The following is a 20,336-nucleotide window of genomic DNA, read 5'->3' as shown; positions in this document are numbered from 1 at the left end:
AGCTTGTAAACTCGCTACAAACAGCGGGTAAACTCACTAATAACAGCTTGTAAACTCACCACTAACAGCTTGTATACGTCAATGTCCACATGGGGAGTGCCCATGCCAGACTCTGGGTACAGTGCAGCATGCAGCTTGGGATAGGCTTTTAGTTTAGACTCCAACAGAGTGGTGTCAGCAATTCCCAACAAACTGCCAAGAGTCTGGTCTCCTGATATCTAAAAATCAGAATTAGATCATTATTTATTTCAAGTCGAAAAACCTGAAATGCAACATCTAAATTAGAACGACCAAATTTAAGAAACAAACATATTCCAAAAATATTCCTACGGTTTCCATGTTAGTTTATATATGGAACCCATCCTGTTACATATAAAAATGTACCTGGATAAAGGAAAACTGTATATGCTCCAAACATAACTTATGATATTAAAAAAGATGCAACAAACCTGTTTCACTGGTGGAGAATAGTACGGAAGAGTAGCAATGGCTGCAAGGTCGTGACCTTCCTGGAACAAGTCTGCTAGAGAACAGTCATCAAGGTTCCACAAGAGGCTGGCGTTACTTAAGCTGGCAGCAAACATAAGCTGAGTGTCTGTAAAGGAGAAATCTAGTTAAATGTCACAGTTATAATACTGTGATAAAAAAGAAATCAATCATCAAGTGTTAAGGTTCAACTGTATTTTTAAACACTAGTCCGCTCGTAATCATACAAGATACAGGGCCTCTAGGGACAACTGCCCCTCTCCTACCAGTGCTGGAGTAAATCTTCAAATTCAAGACAAATTATAGCGATAATCAGGCAAAATGAGCTGGCCTGAAACCTTTTCACCACATATTTCCATCAATCTAAATACAATATTGGTAATAATCCATGTAAAAATTAATGATTCATTTGCAACCCTATATAGCAGTTTGGCAGTAATGTTAATAAATGTTGTTATCTAAATTCTAGTACTTTTGTGGTTCATATCAAAGTTAAAAGTTTCTTTTGCTCAATGACACAACTAGAGCACACTGATTTATTAATCATTGGCTATTGGATGTCAAACATTTGGTAATACTGAAATATAGTCTTAGAGATGAAATCCACTACATTTTTCCATTAGTAGCAAGGGATGTTTTACATGCGCCATCCCACAGGGCTTCTAGAATATGCTAGCCCCACTCCCATGGCTAGTGATATTCAATGTTGGGCTAGTAAATAACTACTATTGCCATGCCTGACTAGTGAAAAAAAAGTAGTCAAATGTGTCATTTAAGTCTATTTTGGAAATATGAATATCCTGTCCCCAACCCAACCCCCCAATTTTAGTGTTTTTAATCGTTATCTCCATCTTTAGGTAACATATCTGATTATTACTATTAATAAAATTGTATTAAGTAAAGTAGGGCTAGTGAATTTTTAATCGTGGCTTGTAAATTTTTCAAATCACTGATCCCATGGCTAGTGGATTTTGTAAACATTTTAGAAGCCCTGATCCCAAAAACAGAAAAGCATATACTATGGCCTTCGACATGCCAATCCTAGTGTAATGGCTGGAATGAGAAATAGTTCAACTGGCCCAGTGACAGGGATCGATCATAGACCAATTGTGCATCAAGTGGGCGCTTTACCACTTGGCTACGTTCCATCCCCAGTTCATATCAAATTAAGCTAATTAATAAAATAATTACTCCATTTCGATTAAAATTGTAAAGGTCAGTAAAGGTCAAAGATCATCACTCATGTTCTTACCTTCTGGATTTTTCAAGACGGAGAAAAAATTTGTAAAATTTGACAACCATTTATTGCCTTTTGGATCATCCATAGAGAACTGGTTTGGGTGAATTCTGCAAAGATATGTAAAAACATGTAATTAAATAAATGTAAATATTTTACAGTCTATATTAATGTCAGTACACATTTGAGATACTGTTTAGAAAGTTCCAATCAAAGTTGCTTGACAACCATAGCATAATTTTACCATAATAAAGTAAGTATAGTGTACCACAGGATATGCCCAAGTCCACATTATTTGAAGAGGCTGTAGGTGGGTTTAACACTGGTAAAGATCGAGGATGGAATTAAGATTAACGAAACAACAGGCAGAAAAAGAAGTTAATTTAATGAATATTTTATTGGCCAAAGATTAAATGTTGTAGCCACTTGATATAAAATATAGCAACTGGGTAATTTGACAGGGTGTGCAATTTTCAGATACACACAGTATTTCCATGAAAATTATTAAAATGAGGTTAATTAAATTAATATTTTATTAGCCAAAGACTAAATGTGTATAAAAATTAGCAATTGGCTAATTTGACAGTGGACAAGATGAGCCCTGCATTTTAAAAGAAATGATGGAGGATACAATGCTGGACCCATATTTTTTAAGCTATCTTAGCACTACGAAATCGTAAAACCATCATAGGCTATGAAAGAAAGAAACAAATGTTTATTTAATGACACACTCAACACATTTTATTTACGGTTATATGGCATCAGACATATGGTTAAGGACCACATAGATTTCAAGAGGAAACCCGCTGTCACCACTACATGAGCTACTCTTTCCGATTAGCAGCAAGGGATCTTTTATTTGCGCTTCCCACAGGCAGGATAGCACAAACCATGGCCTTTGTTGAACTAGTTATGGATCACTGGTCGGTGCAAGTGGTTTACACCTACCCATTGAGCCTTGCAGAGCACTCACTCAGGGTTTGGAGTCAGTATCTGGATTAAAAATCGCATGCCTCGACTGGGATCCGAACCCAGTACCTACCAGCTTGTAGACCGATGGCCTAACCACGATGCCACCGAGGCTGGTCATACAACTATGATGTGTGCTGTAGTCACATCATAGCTTACAATGGTTTTACGATTTCGCAGCACTATGATAGCTTCGAAAATCCCTAGCCTGGTATTAAAAGCTATATACCTGTGTAAAGAGCAGTATCTCGCTGAGTGGCGATATTAAAAGCTATACCTCCAGAGTGGTAAAACCAGCTGAGTAAAGAGTACCTGTGTAAAGAGCAGTATCTCCAGAGTGGTAAAACCAGCTGAGTGGCGATATTAAAAGCTATATACCTGTGTAAAGAGCAGTATCTCCAGAGTGGTAAAACCAGCTGAGTGGCAGTGCAGTACTTAATGAACTGCTGGTGGAACCGTTGTAGGTGGCCATCTGCACACTGGATAGGATGAGGAACCTGGAGGACTCCACCAACTGATGACAGCTGTCGCAGCAGACGTGGGAAATCAGACAGCAGCTCTTCAGGGATGTGGCCACTTCTGTCAAACATAGACAAGAAAAAGTGTCAGAAGCAAGATTCAAGTAGCTGAGCAGGATTTACAGGAGGTATTTATCCTGTAGAAGACCTCGATGTAAAACAAATTGAGGGGTGTGATTAACTACTCCCCTAACTTACATGTAGATTATGGGGGAAAATTTAACATACATGTAAAGTAAAAGTAAAGTTTGTTTTATTTAACGACACCACTAGAGCACATTGATTTTTTTTCTTATCATCGGCTACTGGACGTCAAACATATGGACATTCTGACAGGTTTTTTTTTAGAGGAAACCCATTTTCGCCACATAGGCTATTCTTTTATGACAGGCAGCAAGGGGTCTTTTATTTGTGCTTCCCACAGGCAAGATAGCACAAACCATGGCCTTTGTTGAACCAGTTATGGATCACTGGTTGATACAAGTGGTTTACACCTACCCATTGAGCCTTGCGGAGCATTCACTAAGGGTTTGGAGTCGGTATCTGGATTAAAAATCTCATGCCTCGACTGGGATCCGAACCCAGTACTTACCAGCCTGTAGACCGATTGCCTAACCACGACACCGCCGAGACCGGTGTATTACCATATAGATACAATATAAATTCCTTTCCTTGAACTACATGTAGTCTAGGAGGAGTGATAGGGAGCAAGAGTGATAGCTCCCCTTAAAGGGAGATGTCGGTCTTTACAGATTGTGCAAATTCCATAAAAAGCTGTGTATATTTAATATTTTTCAGTAAATGCAGACATTTACTAATAATCACCAATGTCACAATTTTGGCTACATTTAGAACTTACAATAATTCAAATTTTAATTTTTTTTTATATTAAGTAAGACTTTTATGTTTTATGTAATGGCTTAAAGGCTATGTTGGGATACATCTGTATTATGGAAACTAGTGTTGGGAGTCAGTTGGAATTTCAACATCGATTGATAGTAAATTTACATCAACTAATCAAACTTTCAATTATACGATAAGAATTATATGAACTGCAAAGGAACAATTAAATAAGAAAGGAAAGAGAAAGCCTGTACACACCTCAGCAGACGCGTGAAAATCTCATCTCTAAGGTGATAGCCACAATAATGAAGCTGATTGGTCAGAGAATGAAGGATCTCCTGACACTGCAGGCGCTGTGGACCTGTTCTCAGCTCCTTCAGGAGACAATCCACCAATCTCATTGTTTCAGCATGCATGTTGTGACTCAGTAAAAACTTGAACAAAAGAGTCTTGTTGGCATATTTCTCAACCTCGAAATCTGAAATAACAAAATACTGACCTTTGATATAGTGAAAACTCGCTAAACCAGACACCCAAGTAAAAAGTCTGGTTTTAAGTGGTATGCGGTTTAGAGAGGTTTTGTTCTGTATTAATACTTATAATGAACAATGAACAATGTCCAGTTCTGAGGGATTTCACTGTACAGTGAAACCCCTCTAAACCGGACACCCATGGGACCAAGACAAATGTCCGGTAATAAGAGGGATCCGGTTTAGACAGGTTGACTTCTGTCCTGGCTTTTAAAAAGGGACTTTGTGAAAGGTCTGGATTTGAGGGAATTCCGGTTTACAGAGGGTCCGATCTTGAGAGGTTTCACTGTATATGCATTCATATTAATTTATTTTAACGCTAATATCCATTTAAGGTTTAACCACACTGTTCTGGATATATCTCAGCTGTTTAGGCTGTCTTTCCAGAACAGACATTAATGACATAATGACTAATAGTTAGTTTGGAAGAAGTTGATGTGGTGGCCTTACATATCCCCTCTGAGCTAATAAAACTCTCATTTGATTGGAGTCAGTAATCAATTAGGAACATAACCGTATGACTGATCAACCACAATGTCACTGAGGCAGGATTTACAAATCTGCTGCAAAGTTTTGTTTTTATATTCCTTCACACCAGTTTAATTCCATGGAAAATGAGTCAGTTTCTCTAATCAAATATAGAATGAAAACCCATTATATTTTTGGAAAACTTAGTCTAATCCTGCATACAAGGACAATAATCAAATATTATCTTTCTGAGTCTGCATTTAGGTTTTTAAAAAATATTTTCGATTTAATAAACTAAAAAAATATGGATACCGCTACAAAGTGGACAGACCTGGTTTAGAAAGATCACTGTCCAATAGAACGCGCTCTCTTGTTTCTGCATCCCACCATTCCAGCCAATCAAGAAGCACCTCTGTGTACATCCCGTCACACTGGGCCAGATCACTGTCACTGGCACCAATATCTCCACAGACTGGGTTAAAAGATGGCATCTTCTGAATTATACACTGAGCAACTGGGTTGTCATCTGACCACACTGAGCTATGGAATAGAATTATAAACTCTATATAATTTTAGAAAACATTAAAAAAATTGTTTAATGATACTCCTGGACCAGTACATTTTAAACTATGACCAATTATTTGGTGTCATCCCTAGGTTGTTTCAACACTTCGGGAAAAATAGAGGTAGAAAGTAAGGGAGTGATAGAGAGAGATGTAGATAGGTAGAGAGGGAGAGACAGACGGAGAGACAAAGAGGGAGAGAGGGAGGGGAGATTGAGGGTGAGGAAGGAAAGAAATAGAAAGAGAGAGGAAGGACAGGCAGGCAGGCAGGCAGGCATGCAGGCAGAAAAAGACAAAGAGAAAAGGAAAATCTGTTGCCAAAATACAGGCTATGATACTCCTTAAGAAATCAGAAAAGTATCTTTTAAATTCAATTTCACAATTACCTCTGAGTCTGTGTACTTTTGTTGAGCAGAGCGAGAGAGAATGAACTGCAAGGGTAGTGATCAAACAGCTGCTGGAGGTAAGCTAGTAACGATGACTGGTCGGTGTTCAGTCCAGATGATTTCTGCAGCTCTTGTAGTACAAACGTCTGAATGTTGCGGTCATGGACAAACCGAGCCAGCTCCCAAAGCTTTGGTGTCACTTCAAAACCCTAAATTGAAGAGATCAGTGTGTTACAGACAGAGATGCGCATTATAATGGGTATACCACAATATAAGTTTTAAACAATACGTATTGTGATATTTTTCTAGAGTACTGGTATATTGTGCCTATATATTTTGTACGTGTGTTAGTGCACACGTATTATATTTTCAAAAAAAACTACTATGTTATGGTATACTGAACTCCACTGAAAATGCCCCACTCAGATTTGTAGTTGTTAAAATAAAAGGATACGAGAAGAAAAAATAATACATTTAATTGATTTTGTGTAACTAGATGTATTCTGGAAGGCAATAAATAATCCAAAAATTATATGCACAGGTTAGGGTCATTGTGTGTTTTGTAGCAACTTAACACACATGTGATAGTAATAACAGCTGAAAATTAGGTAGTGAGTTTTCAGTGGTGTTCAGTATATATATCAGACAAAATAATTTTTTATTACTACATATTTTTAGTTAGTGATTATGGGGCATTTCACATTTGTCCACATTTTTTTAAAGTGCTTTTTTTTTTTGCTACTCCTTTCCTTCTTTTCTAAAGGCATACCTTAAAAATAGTATAGCTCCATAAAGTTTTTAATTGTAACAATGCCTTTTATGTTTCAAGATCTGAAATTTATATGAACTAGTAATATGCATATTACAAAAGATGAAATTTTAAGAGTATTAATTTACATAGGTCTAACATCAAAGTGAAATTAAAGTTTTCTAACAAATAAAAAAAAAGATGGAAAAATAATTTAAAAATGAAAATGAAATTAAAGCCACCTACAAATATATGATAAAATAAAAGAATATTTTAAAACATAAAAATAAGATTAAAATTTCTTACTAAATTGAGCAACATTTTTCTTGCTTGTTCTATATCATGCCTCTTCAAGTGCGCCATGACGTGTGTTATCCCATGAGTGACGACCTTCGAGAACCTCGCGTTATCCTCGGAGCCAGACGAGATGAGATGAGTCTGGAACACGCTCACACTGTTCTCCAAGGTGGCTGCCTCCAGAGCCTCCTAAATCAAACAAATCAAACATGTTGTTTAAATCAGAAATAGACTAAATAACACAATGAATAAAATATATACAATGTGATAAGACTGTTAAAATGGACCTAGATACATCTATTAAAATTGTCAATGTTTTGTGAACATGTTAGGTCCATTTTAACAGTGTTATCACATTGTATATATTTTATTCATTGTGTTATTTAGTCTATTTCTGATTTAAACAACATGTTTGATTTAGGAGGCTAAATGGGATTATAAATGAATATTGTAAAATAAAATTAGAGAAAACTAAATTAATAATATGCATTAATGTTTATTTTGTTGTTTAGTTAAAGTCATTGAAAATTATCTCCCTCTTTTGCAAGCTGGTGCTAACCTAAGTATATATGAATAAAGTGACGTATATTTGTAAAATTTAATTATGCTGTCTCTAGCAAGTAATATTTTAAATTTCAAACAGGTTTAATAATTATAAATTTGCATATTTTTAAGATATGCTAGAGGAAAATGAAGGGTTTTACAAACATACTAGCCCTTGGTGCCGACCAATGAATTTTTGGTCTGAGTTAGTGGAAATTATCAACTGCATTACTGTATTACATACAGGGAAGTAGCCAAAGCTTTTGCGAGAGCTAGTGACTTTCTCAAACATTTGTCAAACACTGAAAAATGAACTTTAACAATCAACAACAGATCTTCTTTAAAAACCTGTCACAATTAAAAGAGCCTTCAATAATATTATATTTACCTCTGTTCCTAAATCCTTCCATTTAGACTCTTCAGTATCTTCCCCACCATCACGACAATCCATTTGTTCCGATAACCATGTCTCTTTAGTACCACTGACCAAACACTGCCTCAGTTTGGCAGTGTAGGTCATGACAATCTCAATTGCCTTCTCGATGTCTTCTTTCTCCTGCAACCCCTGCTCCCCACTCTCCAGACCGCTCCGTACAGCCAAGCCATCGCGAAGCAAGCCGTACAGATAGTCCAGGGTCAGAGTCAGCAGTTTGTTGCCGAAGTCCTGAGACTGTCTGTTGGCCATGTTGCTCTGGACTGCATCAACTAGCAGGACAAGAGCCGACTCTAGCTGCTGCAGGTTGTCTTGGTAACAGTTCGGCTGCTGCCATAGTGATGTCTCATCAACACTGCTCAGTGGAGACATGGGTTTTTCTTTGATGGAAGAAAATACTGAGAAAGAAAATTAATAATGATATTTCAAAACTACTTTACAGTTCTCTCAAAACTTCTAAGACAGTCCAAATTCATCTGTATTACTTTAAGTATTTTTAACAGTTCTTCCTGTCTGGTAAAAAAGTTAAATATAAGCCATGAAAAATTTACCATTTCATTATTAAAAAGAAGAGTCCCTTCCAAAAATACCTGGCCAGCCATTTTTCACTAAACGACTGCAAACTACTTTAACTGATTCCGAAATAGTCATTTGGTTTAATATGCAGCATAAACCAGTATAGCAAACGAGTGGTTGAACGTACCCCTAATACTCCATTCAGTGTCTGCTTAACACCAATATGACTGAATAAGAACAATAAATTAAAGGTTTATCTTGTGGTTGTCACAAAACAGTGTTTCTGCCAGAACGAAATTTTTGGGTATGGCGCTATGGAATTGAATGCAACCACAGTCAATAGGGGGTATGGGGGACCTCCCCCAGAAAGAAAATGGGTTAAGTTCAGGGTTAGGGTTATGAAAATCATACAGTAATCATAAGAGCTTCAAAAAAAATAAAATCTACAACATTTTGGGGGGTATGGCGCCATACCAGTTTTACCCTCTGGCAGAAACCCTGCAAAAGGGTACTAGAAAAAGAAATAAAAAGTCAACTCACAGTTCTCTTTACTCTTGAGGAAGAAAGCGACCGTGTCGAGCTGTCTGTGGGTTAGTCCTATCTCCAGCGCATTGAGTGGGACAGTACATCTCGACCACTTGTTCATGTCACACAGCGTATCGGCCGAACGTGCTCCTCCATAGACCATCAGCTGTCGGAAACAAGCAGAAAGACAGGAGTCATCCACAGTTATCATCATCTTCACAAACAAATCAATTCAAAAAGCATACACGCATATCAAGAATGTTGAATGATTCAGTCATAGTTATTTTCATGCTTATATCCAATTAAGGTTCAAGCACGCTGTCCTGAGCACACACCTCAGCTATCTGGGCTGTCTATCCAGGACAGAGGATTAGTCATTAGTTGTTAGTGAGCGAGAAGTTGATATAGTGGTCTTACACCTACCTACCCACTGAGTCATTAAACTAGGTGGGAGCTGGTACCGGGAGGCGAACCCAACACCTACCAGCCTTAAGCTTATGTCTGATGGCTTAACCACTAAACCACTGAGGCTGGTAGAATGTTGATTTTGCAAGGCCTACTTTTGTCAAGTTTTGTTTTATTTTAAAAGGGTACAGTTTGAGATATATCTCACTCTTTAGGTGACATACCTGATTATTACTATTATTTAGTAAAATTTATTAACTTACAGTAAAGTAGGGCTAGTGAATTTTTAACCATGGCTAGTAAAAAATGTTAATCACTGATCCCATGGCTAGTGGATTTTAAAAACATTCTAGAAGCCCTGCTGTGAACAGCCATAATTATAGCAGTTTTTAATATTTAACAAGAATTCCACAGAATTAAATGGTCTTACCCACCATAAACGTATTCAATATCGGTGACAGCTGCATCCATAGACCTTCATCTCAATGCATGTTTTTAAAAAAAGACAGTAGTAGTATTTAATTTTTAAAACAAATTTATCATACACATTGTGATGAACATCCATAGGTGCAATTTTAAACCAATTTTCATTGATCTAGGACTTATGGTTAGTGAGAAATGGAGCTAAACACAATATATTAAGCTACAGGTCAGACAAAAAACAATTGTACAATGGCCGAGTGATTGGGATATAGACTGGTAAAGATAAAGTTTGTTTGGTTTAATGACACCAACAGCACACACTCATCATCAGCTGTTGGATGTCAATTATTTGGTAAGCTTTTACATATACATGTAGTCTTAGAAAGGAAACCCACTACTTTTATCCATCAGTAGCAAGGGATCTCTTACATGCACCATCCCATAGACAAGATGGTACACCACCGCTTTTGATATTCCACTCATGGAGCACTGGCTGGAATGAGAAATTACCTTGCTGACTAGATCTTCTTGCTCAAATCCCGGCTGAATCACATGGAAAAGAAACTGCTCAGAGATGATCATGTGAGGGTAACTGCTGTCACTTGATAAAACTATGTGCTGATTGCTCAGTAAACTGGAAATAAAACAATAATTTAGCATCTAAAGTGGAGGCATCCTTGTTCATTAATGCATTATTTTCTAAATTTTCTATTATTAAACATCGAGACCATAACTAGCAATGGGAAACCCGAGTATGAAAAAACACCTTTTTTGTTACCTGGAGAAGATCCTACATTACACTGCATTCCAAATTATTTGTGATAAAGTTTCAATTAATAACTATCAGAAATGGATGTTTCCCAAATCTGACAAACTTATGGCTCTTGAATAAATTCTCATTAAAGTCAAACTTGATCTGGCCATAACTCTGTCAAAAATGGCTAAATGCTTGTAAACTCAAAGTTTGTTTGCAACTCTAAATGATAAAGCTATGTTTAAAACATCACCTCCATATCATTTTTTTTTCTTTTATTTTTTTTCACCTCCATATCTTTGACCATTATAAAAAAAAAAACATTCAGAAAACTATATGTGAAAAAGACAGACAGACAGACAGACAGAAGGATGGAGACCATATCTATAGTCCTCTCTGGTTGGAATGGTAGCGACTAATGAAAATCTGTATTAATTACTTAGCAAGATGGTCTCAGAAAAGTGATCCCTGGACCATATGTTTAACTATTCCTTTTACTTATAATTAAAAACAAACATTCATTAAAAATTTTAAACCTTAATTTTTTTTAAAAGAAGCATGTCTGAATCATATTTGGATATAAGAATGGTAAACTCTTGTCCTGATCTAATCATGTACCTTTGAAACATATTCTTTCCACTAGTCATATCTACAAGACACAGGGCCTTGTTACTGCTGTCAGATGAAAGTAGTTCCATAGCAACAATGTATTCACCAACCACCATATTGCCTACTGTGTGCCCTGACAAAGACACTGGAAGTTCAAATGTTTCTATCACAGTATCAGATTCTGTGTCAGCTTTAACTGGTGATGACATGTTTTTCTTAAAACCTGACACTTTTCTCCTGCCATATCCATCGGATTGTCTCCCTTGGTTCTTTTGCCGTCTGTTTGATACCAGTGATTCCACTCCACCAGTGTAAGCTAATTTCTCCCTCCACACAACATCACCAGTTTGACAAGTATGTAAGTTTTTGTAACACAACTGCTCCCTGGGCATGTGACTGCCAATCATCAAGCTTCTAGGATATGATTGAATGTATGCCGGCAGACACACCACATGCATCATCCAATCAGAGGACACAAGTACTAGTTTTTGCACATCGTGCGACAGATTCCAGCAAGCGATGTTGCACAGATCCACTTTGGTATGACTCAAATCAATCTGATAAATAAGGTGACCACTGACAATTTCCCACAAAGCTATTGCAATTGTTAAGGAAATCGACACATTTCATGCAAAAAGAAAATAAAAACCCTGTAAATTCTTGAGTGTGTCTCATTCAAATGGAACCATATAAAGTTAAAGTTTCTTTTGTTTAATGGAATCACAAGAGCACATCAATGTATTAATCATTGGCTATTGGATGTCAAACATGACATATAGTCTTAAAGGAAACCCACTTCATTTTTCCATTAGCAGCAAGGGATCTTTTATATGCCATATACAGTAAATAATAAATACTTTTTCATTACATTTTAACTAAATCTAAATCATTAATAGCAATCTGGTTAAGTTTATTACAAAATCAGTAGCCAAATTAACATTTCAATTAGCAAAACAGACAGAATGGCAGTTGATCTACAAAGGGCATATGATTTTTCGAATTAGCTATTTAGTGAATAAATAAACTGACAATCAAAAGAAAGTATACCAATTATTTTTATTATAAACAAACACAATACACGTTCATGGAAGGTTAGATAGGTTCCAGTATTTTTCGTTATAATGCAATCAATGACGAATAGTCACACATTACTGCGTTTGGGCGATGCCACACGTGCAAAATGAGTTTATTCATCAAATTTATACTGCACGAGAAACATGATACTCGTGCACATAAAGGTGTAAAAAAGGGTGCCATTGCTTAGAACATGCCTCAGTCAACAGTAAAACACCAGAGAACATGGCAAGGCTAACTGCTGAAGAAAGAGAGAGAGAGCTATTGGTATGGTGCAGTTGGGTGCGAGTTATGCCCATGTGGCAAGAATCTTGAATTGCACAAAATTGACGATCACCAGGTTGATACAGCGTTACAGGGTGACTGGCAGGACTGCAGACAGACCATGAAGTGGAAGACCCCGCGTCACAACAGCCAACGAGGACCGCCATCTCCGCATCTTACACTTACGTAACAGATTCCTCACTATGACGTCATTTGCAGCGACTGGCCTTGGACATGTCATCAGTCATCACACTGTACGTCATCGACTACGACAGCATGGTATCAGGGCCTATCGACCATTCAGAGGGATGACATTGACGAGGCAACATCGACTTCAACGTTTACGTTGGGCATGTCAGTTTCAACATTGGCAACATCGGAACTGGCAACGTGTACTCTTTTCTGATGAGAGCAGGTTCCAGTTACTCAGAGCTGATGGCAGGACTCGGATATACCGATGTGCAGGAGAGAGAACAGCTCCGTGCTGTGTTCAGGAGAATGAACTGTTTGGTGGTGGATCTGTGATGGTTTGGGGCGGTATCTGTGAACAACAGCGGACAGACCGTATTGTCATTGACGGAAATCTGTCCGACGTCGGGTCCATGCTTGCATACTTGAAGTTGCACATGGTGGACATACACGCTATTGAAACATGTTCTTTGTGGTCAAATTTATTCACCTTCGTTATGAGTGGTCCTTTATGAAATCGCACATTTCACCCCTAGTGCTGTTATGAACTGTGATATTATCATTTTATGGGTTTTATTGAGTATACTCGTGTTTATATATCGCCAAATTATTATACTTTCAAAATATAACATTTGCATCAACTGGTGTTTTGTGTTGTTTTTAATACTTTGAAAAAATAATTGGTATACTTTCTTTTGATCATCAGTTTAATTAAATATATTCACCAAATTCAGCTTTAATCAGTATTTGGTGAACACCACCACCAAGTATGAATAAACGTTTTGCTAAGTTTTCCAATCTACATGCATGATCAAAACCTTTTTTAGCCAATGGTATTTGAGGCAGAGTGCTTGCCTGAGGTTGATCAACTTGGTGACCAAATCAGGTTGGGGTAGGTGGTGGTGGTTTCCAGATCTAGGCCATAGTAATGTGCTGGCTTATGTACAGTAAAAGTAAATACAAAAGAACTACCGCTGTATTTTTTCAGTAAGAGAGTACTTACACTTATGCCTGGGAACAATTGCACAAACATGATTAAAAATAGAAAGCAATTTAGACTAAAACATATTTTTGTTTTGCTATGATGAAAGTCAAAGGAATAAACAAAATTATTAGCAATCTAAAGATTCACAAAATACAGAGATTCTAGAATATGGTAGCCTGATGTCCGTGGCCAGTAGTTTTTGGATTCGGGCCAGTAAGTTACCATGTGCGATATTACATACATAGAATCACAATTTAATAATTATCCAACCATGGGATAAAAATAAAGAATGGTTTTATTTGCCAGTAATTCTGATGGCTGGTTCATTGTTTTGTCCAAATGATAAAACTATCACAATTTTAGGCCATCCCATACTGTTGGGATGTTCAGACCAGACCACTTGCATGGGGGGAGGTGCACTTGTTGAGGAAAGGTAATGTTGAAAAGAAATATCACAACCATCACTGTTCATACAACAATAATCTAAAAAATCACAATACGTACATATGAACCATATCACAGTAAAAGGATACATATTGTGTTGGCAGTAGTATCTAGCACTGCCATCTGGTGCTGAAAAATCTGAAACAATGGGAAGCAATTTTCTTTCGTTTTGTTTTTTGAAATTCTGGTAATAACAATGACATCACAGGAATTTTTTTGAAACCTGGCAGACACAAACACCGATGAACTGATGAGAAACAAATAACAGTCAGCAGAACTGGCCAACAGACGGACATCTTCACATGATGTAACACCTGAAAATAATCAAATAAACTGGATATTTAATGGCACCAAACCAAATCACATAGATAACAATGTGGCTGTAATTATAACTGCTACAGGCAGTGTGTTTCAGTCAACATATATACACCTCCTAGTACGGTCTCCACGAGCACTCGAGTACTCAGGCACAGGCTGAGTCTAGCAAGACTCGAGTCCGTTCACAAGAATCGAGTATCCGTACAAGTGAGATAATGTAGGACATTAACTTCAACAGTTAACTAATCAGCAATACAAGTTACACAATAATTATATGCTTATGCGCTAGTTTCTCCTTTTAATCTGGTCCATCGGTCATAATACTGAACATTATGCAGTAAAATGGCATGGTTTGGAATTCAAGTTCAACGCTGAAATGAAGATGCATAATGGTATTTTACTTTATTCCTTAGTCTCATTATCATCTAGTGTAAGTGTCGGGTACTCGGGTCTGGGTCGAATTTGACCCTCGAGTACTTGAGTCCAATATTTTGGACTCGTGGAGACCCCACCACCTAGGATATAACAACTACCTTCCCTCACCCTTCTAGGAAATCAGAAAAAAATGGGGTGTAAGCTGCTCATTTTAGACATAATGGGAAGTGTCTTTGACTACCCTAGTCCCACAAAAGCAGTTTTCCTATTTCAGTAGGAACCCACACGTTTCAAGTTCAATTATAGTAACTGACATAGTGATACTAGTCCAAATTAAATTACAGGAATTTTCTGGCCAGACAAAACTTTTAAAAGTCCAGACTCCAGACTTTAACAAAATTCCCAGACTTTAACTATATCAGAGTTTAAGCTGTTATTCACCAAATTGACAAATGTGAATTAAACTTGAATTTGATGAAAATGTTTCTTTAATAATTTACCAAAAAGCTAATTAGAAAATGCCTCCCTATTTGTAGATCTGCAACCATAATTGGAATTTATTATTTCACTGCAAATTTTCTGATTAAATTGCAAATAATCGTTTTGGTCCATCTTAGATCCTTCCATTGAGAAGACTTTATTAAAGCCTTGAGTCTAGACATTAAAGTTAAGCATGAGACCAAATCTTCTCTTTTAAAGGTAAAATTTCTTTGGGAGACCGTAAAGAAAATACACTATGGGTGGATGGATGGATAAAGGGGTCTTTGGTAAAGTTGGATGAATGAATGGATGCATCAATCAATGGATAAACGAATGGAAAGATAAATGGATGGATGGGTGAGTTTGGAAAGATGGATGGCTTGATAGATGGACGCATGGATAGACAGATGGATGGTAGTATGGATAGATGATTGGATGGATGGATGAAATGAATGCATTTAACTGTGTACCTTTCTCTTCGAGTTTGTCCCTCAAGATACTGAGAGACAGCTGATTCCAAATTGCTGGTCCATGCTTGGTGATGTTATACTCAATAAGTTCATCTTTTATTACTGCAGCAAAACAGGTGATATTCCTTTCATCTGTAGAGATCTGAGGTCTTTTTTTCCAGCAGAAACTGAAAGTAAAATTATTTACATTTTGTAATATTTCGTCCATTTTAACGTTCAATCGAAACAATTCAGAATTTTACACTCAGTTCTAATTGTAATATTTCAATATAAAATACTACTTCCGTTAATAAAATTTAAACAAAACAGTTGTATGTTTCATTAAAAATGTGATATTATTAAGTAGTTGATAATATGCTGATATGTTAAAATTAATGTTTAATTAGTATTTTCTGGCATTACTGAAATTAATGTGGCCGAGGATTAACACTGCTCAACTGGTCACAGCACACGGTACGACACATCACTTTAAAACAAACAATAGCCTGGTTTATGGGAGTATCTGAAGAATGTCAACATTAGACTACGACATGTATTTAATATCTTCACAACAGAAACTGGCATGAGTATTAACATTTGTTGGTTCATTTTGATAATAAATTGAACAAGGTGAAACATTTGATCAAATCAATCGTACATTACAGTGCACGTGCACAGAAACCATTTTCCGTTACTCAAGGCGCCAAAGTGGCCGACATACAGCAACAAGGTGTCAAGTGAGCTATGATAATAAACAAGTCAGGGTCTTGACATCTGTTTTTGAAATTGGATTTGGTCCAGAATATTACGGCAACTTCGACTTCTCACTACTACTAATAACTTAGCGACTTGAGCGGACTTTCAATGAAAAAAAAAGGCTCATTTCGCTAGCATGATAATGAAGTTTAGGCCTGGACATTGAGCCAAATCATTGGCATTTGGGTGAGGTCATACTCATAGCCATGTCATTTTAGGGAAGAGAAGCTTTGTCACTTGCAGAACGTTTATTTATATCCCTCAAGTTAGCTTGACTGACAGTCCCTACGGGAAAACCCTACGTGAATGCTGTGTATATAAACTCACCTTGTCGTATTATCTATTTTACAATTATTATCATCATGTAAAACGTTACCGACAATTTGCCATAAAAACAAGGTATTGTCGTGATAATGTAATGTTAGCCAATTAAAATTTGGAGAACAATAAATCTGTTGCGTGTTTTGCAATTGAAGTTTGTTTCTAATTCTATAGACTCGACACTGTAAACAAGAATTTTCAAAAACAGGAAAAGCACTTTCACGATCGGTCGCCATTTTGTCATGTCACATGACAGATAAAATAAAAATAGTCTCGATAGTAGTCTTTTTGTGACCGAGACTATCAAGAAAGCGGAAGTTATTGTATAACAAAATGTCGAGAATGTGGAAGTATCGTACTTAACAAACTTACAAAATGTCAGGCCATGGGCGATTTAAATCATACTTGAATCAGTATGAAGTGGAGATGAAAGAAAAGGGAAAAGCGGTAGGTAAAAAATGCGTGTACTAACATCGTGGTAAAAAGTGTATAGTAAACTACAAAGTTCGTTTGGTTGCTCACTGTTCTTTTTATCATTATGATTATAAGTCGATGGTTTTCAACTTTACAAGTTTTTTTTTAATTTATTATATTGTTGGAGAATCGCTCCGCTAATACTAGCCGCTTCGTCTGCTGGGCTTGTTTCGGTTTTTTGGGTTTATTTGATTTGTATAAGGACGACAGTGTTATTACATCGGTTCATTCATGTGACATCGAAAGGTATTTTTAAGTGCCCCGCCCCCTTGCGATTAATAAACGTCATAACACACCTTTCAGTACTTACAGCCATGACATGTTATTGCTACTGGAACACAGGGGACCGATTGCATAATAAATGAATGATTAATCAATCAATCTGTGAACTAAGTTGTTAATGGTTGATTCCTTGTGTGAATAGCAATCTTTTTCTTTCTTTCTTTTTAAACATAAATTTATTTATTTATTTGGAAGGAAAACAAGATTTTTTTATATTTTTTAATTTACTTCTTTTTTTAATGCATTCATATATCATTTTATGTATTTAATCATGGTATAATATGATCATTATGTAATATACATAACTGTATTGGAAAGTGTATTCTTTAAAACAAAACATTTGGTATCACCTTTCAAACTCAAAGTTTTTATTATAGTGGAGCAATATTTGGTTATTTAAGGACAGTCACTCATATCATTATTAAAAAAATCCGTGTATATTTATATTGTGGACATTGAGTAATTTTGATATTTTTGTGCTGTTTAACACTCTAAATTTATACTACAGTAAAGTACTTTTAGAACGAACACGCTTATAACAAACTACCGGTTAGAACGAACTGATTGTAAAGTCCCAATTTTCCCCCCTATATATTAGTGATATTATACATTTTAATGTATAGAACGAACTATGTATAGCGACTTAACTGTTAAAACGAACCAATTTTTTGTCAACATTGTGAATTTCAGTGCAAATTAGTGCATATACAGCAAACCGATCATAATTGTTTTGTATCTTATCAATCAGTAGCATCAGTCGGTTCTCAATTCACTACTATTGGGTGCTTGTTTAAGTGCCAGTATCCAACAATATGACTGACACAGTATTCGGTAGATGTACAATCATGACGGACACGATAACACTGTTTTCCAAAATAAAGTTGATGTAGCTATGCCTGCGTTTCATTCAATTGCCTACATCACTACAGCCCTGCAGGCTGCGTTTCATTCAATTGTCTACATCACTACAGCCCTGCAGGCTGCGAGACCAATGCTCACTAAGCAGACAAAAATAAGCAACTTTGTTTAAAAATGTGACCGACTGAACACTCATTTGATTCAACATGCTGTATTTATTTGCATATTTGCTTCTATTGGTGATCATAAATAAAATATTATAAAAAACACCCTACTAATTCTTGTGTTTATGGTGTTTAAATTTGAAAAATCCAAAATTGCCAACTTCCTGAATGAAAATGGCTCACTTAATTCTGTAAATGTTTACATCGAACTACTGATGTTCCTGGTCCCTTGCAGTTCGTTATAAGAGTATTTTACTGTATATAGATGTGTATAAATTAATTATAATATGTTATTAATTTCTAATACTTGTAATAGGACATGTCATGAATAATCACTGTTTTTAATTTTTTTTTTTAAATTAAAAATTAAATGACCATAAAGCATGCTTATATGTATAACTTTGTTAACTCCTAGTGCCTGGCATCTTGGATTAAAGCAATCTATGTTAATGCATTTTTAATATTAATTCTTAAAGAATCAAATACTGTAAATATACAAATATGGATCAAAATTTTGTTTTCAAGTATCTTAAAACCTGCAGTTCTCCAAAGTGTTTATGGTGTTAAATATGATTACCACTGTAAATTTTAACAGTTACTCAAATTGTCATGAATTAATTTCCACTTGAGCACATACTCTCAGGCATCGAAATAAGAATAGTGTGTGGTAATATGTTACTTTTTTATGTATAGTTAGGTTAAATCATAAATTATAGGCTTTATGTCCTGTACTTTAGGTTAATGGACATTTATCAAGTTTATATTTCCTGTTATAATTACTATTTGCAGAATAGCGTAAAATTCGACCCCTGAATACACGGTCACCTTCCCTCCCTATAAGAATTCATAATTCAAAATAGTTATGTTAATTTGAACAAATACAAGTGCATGTATAATATTACTCTTTTAAATTCTAATTTAGCTGAATAAGATGTTTTTGAAATGAAACTGCAAAATTCCAATTTTGGGTAAAACAACACTAAAATTCCCATAGTCAAAGCCATGGGCGTCAAGTCAAATTTGAGCTTTCTAAATAAAACCCTGGTGATATAGCACCCCTTAAAAGACAATGTCTGCCCGTAACATTTTGTTTTTGTAGGTTTTGTTAAATGCTATATATGCAGTTAATTAGGTAATAATAATGCAATAATAAAGATTATGAACCATTCAATGGGAGTTTGATAATTCTGTATACATTGTCATGAGTTGTTGAGGTTCTGGTGTGTTTGGGTTTCCAGACCTTTAAGTCATATATTGATGATGACTCTAAATCAGAAGAGGGAGTTGAGGAAGACGAATTTGTAAGTATTACCGCATGCTCGTGTCTGCTGTGGCAGTCCATCTGCTTCTTACATAGCTGTGCCTAAAACATAACCTAGACTTCATCTTGGTACATCTGTACATAGTCTGGTATCTCTTTCTGTAAATGGAGCTTCGTAACCAGTGAACGGTTACAGCGCTGGGTATATGGTGTATATATTGTATGTTATGCATTATTAATTGAATGCACTCCATAGAGCATGATTTCTTTTTTTTCTTTCTTTCTTTTCTTTTTTTTAAATTATTATTTTTAATTATTTGTTTTATTTATTTATTGTTTTGTTAATGCCCTCTGCCCACCAACTGTTATTGGCATAGTTAGTTAATCAG

At 36.0% G+C, this 20,336-nt stretch overlaps 2 protein-coding genes across 3 annotated transcripts in view; one reads left to right on the top strand and one right to left on the bottom strand.

The window, feature by feature from the left end:
- Nucleotides 1-17,125, bottom strand: part of LOC121385985 (spatacsin-like) — a 71,790-nt gene extending 54,665 nt beyond the window's left edge. Inside the window, exons 1-15 of the mRNA XM_041516783.1 lie at nt 16,915-17,125; nt 15,853-16,019; nt 14,299-14,523; nt 11,263-11,848; nt 10,401-10,524; nt 9,078-9,228; nt 7,977-8,419; nt 7,055-7,234; nt 6,001-6,209; nt 5,383-5,591; nt 4,312-4,531; nt 3,071-3,271; nt 1,739-1,833; nt 450-595; nt 60-218 (exon numbers count right to left, since the gene is read on the bottom strand). Coding sequence (XP_041372717.1) covers nt 60-218; nt 450-595; nt 1,739-1,833; nt 3,071-3,271; nt 4,312-4,531; nt 5,383-5,591; nt 6,001-6,209; nt 7,055-7,234; nt 7,977-8,419; nt 9,078-9,228; nt 10,401-10,524; nt 11,263-11,848; nt 14,299-14,332 — 2,757 coding nt within the window. The 5' untranslated portion in view covers nt 14,333-14,523; nt 15,853-16,019; nt 16,915-17,125. The remainder of the gene's footprint in view (nt 1-59; nt 219-449; nt 596-1,738; nt 1,834-3,070; nt 3,272-4,311; nt 4,532-5,382; nt 5,592-6,000; nt 6,210-7,054; nt 7,235-7,976; nt 8,420-9,077; nt 9,229-10,400; nt 10,525-11,262; nt 11,849-14,298; nt 14,524-15,852; nt 16,020-16,914) is intronic.
- A 113-nt stretch (nt 17,126-17,238) lies between these two features.
- Nucleotides 17,239-20,336, top strand: part of LOC121385968 (myotubularin-related protein 10-A-like) — a 45,986-nt gene continuing 42,888 nt past the window's right edge. For both annotated transcript variants that reach the window (XM_041516773.1, XM_041516765.1), the window contains exons 1-2: nt 17,239-17,355; nt 19,925-19,987. In XM_041516773.1, coding sequence (XP_041372707.1) covers nt 17,284-17,355; nt 19,925-19,987 — 135 coding nt within the window. In that variant the 5' untranslated portion in view covers nt 17,239-17,283. The remainder of the gene's footprint in view (nt 17,356-19,924; nt 19,988-20,336) is intronic.

This window comes from Gigantopelta aegis, chromosome 2 (assembly GCF_016097555.1).
Source record: "Gigantopelta aegis isolate Gae_Host chromosome 2, Gae_host_genome, whole genome shotgun sequence".
NCBI lineage: Eukaryota > Metazoa > Mollusca > Gastropoda > Neomphalida > Peltospiridae > Gigantopelta > Gigantopelta aegis.
This window is presented reverse-complemented; position numbering and strand designations above follow the sequence as displayed.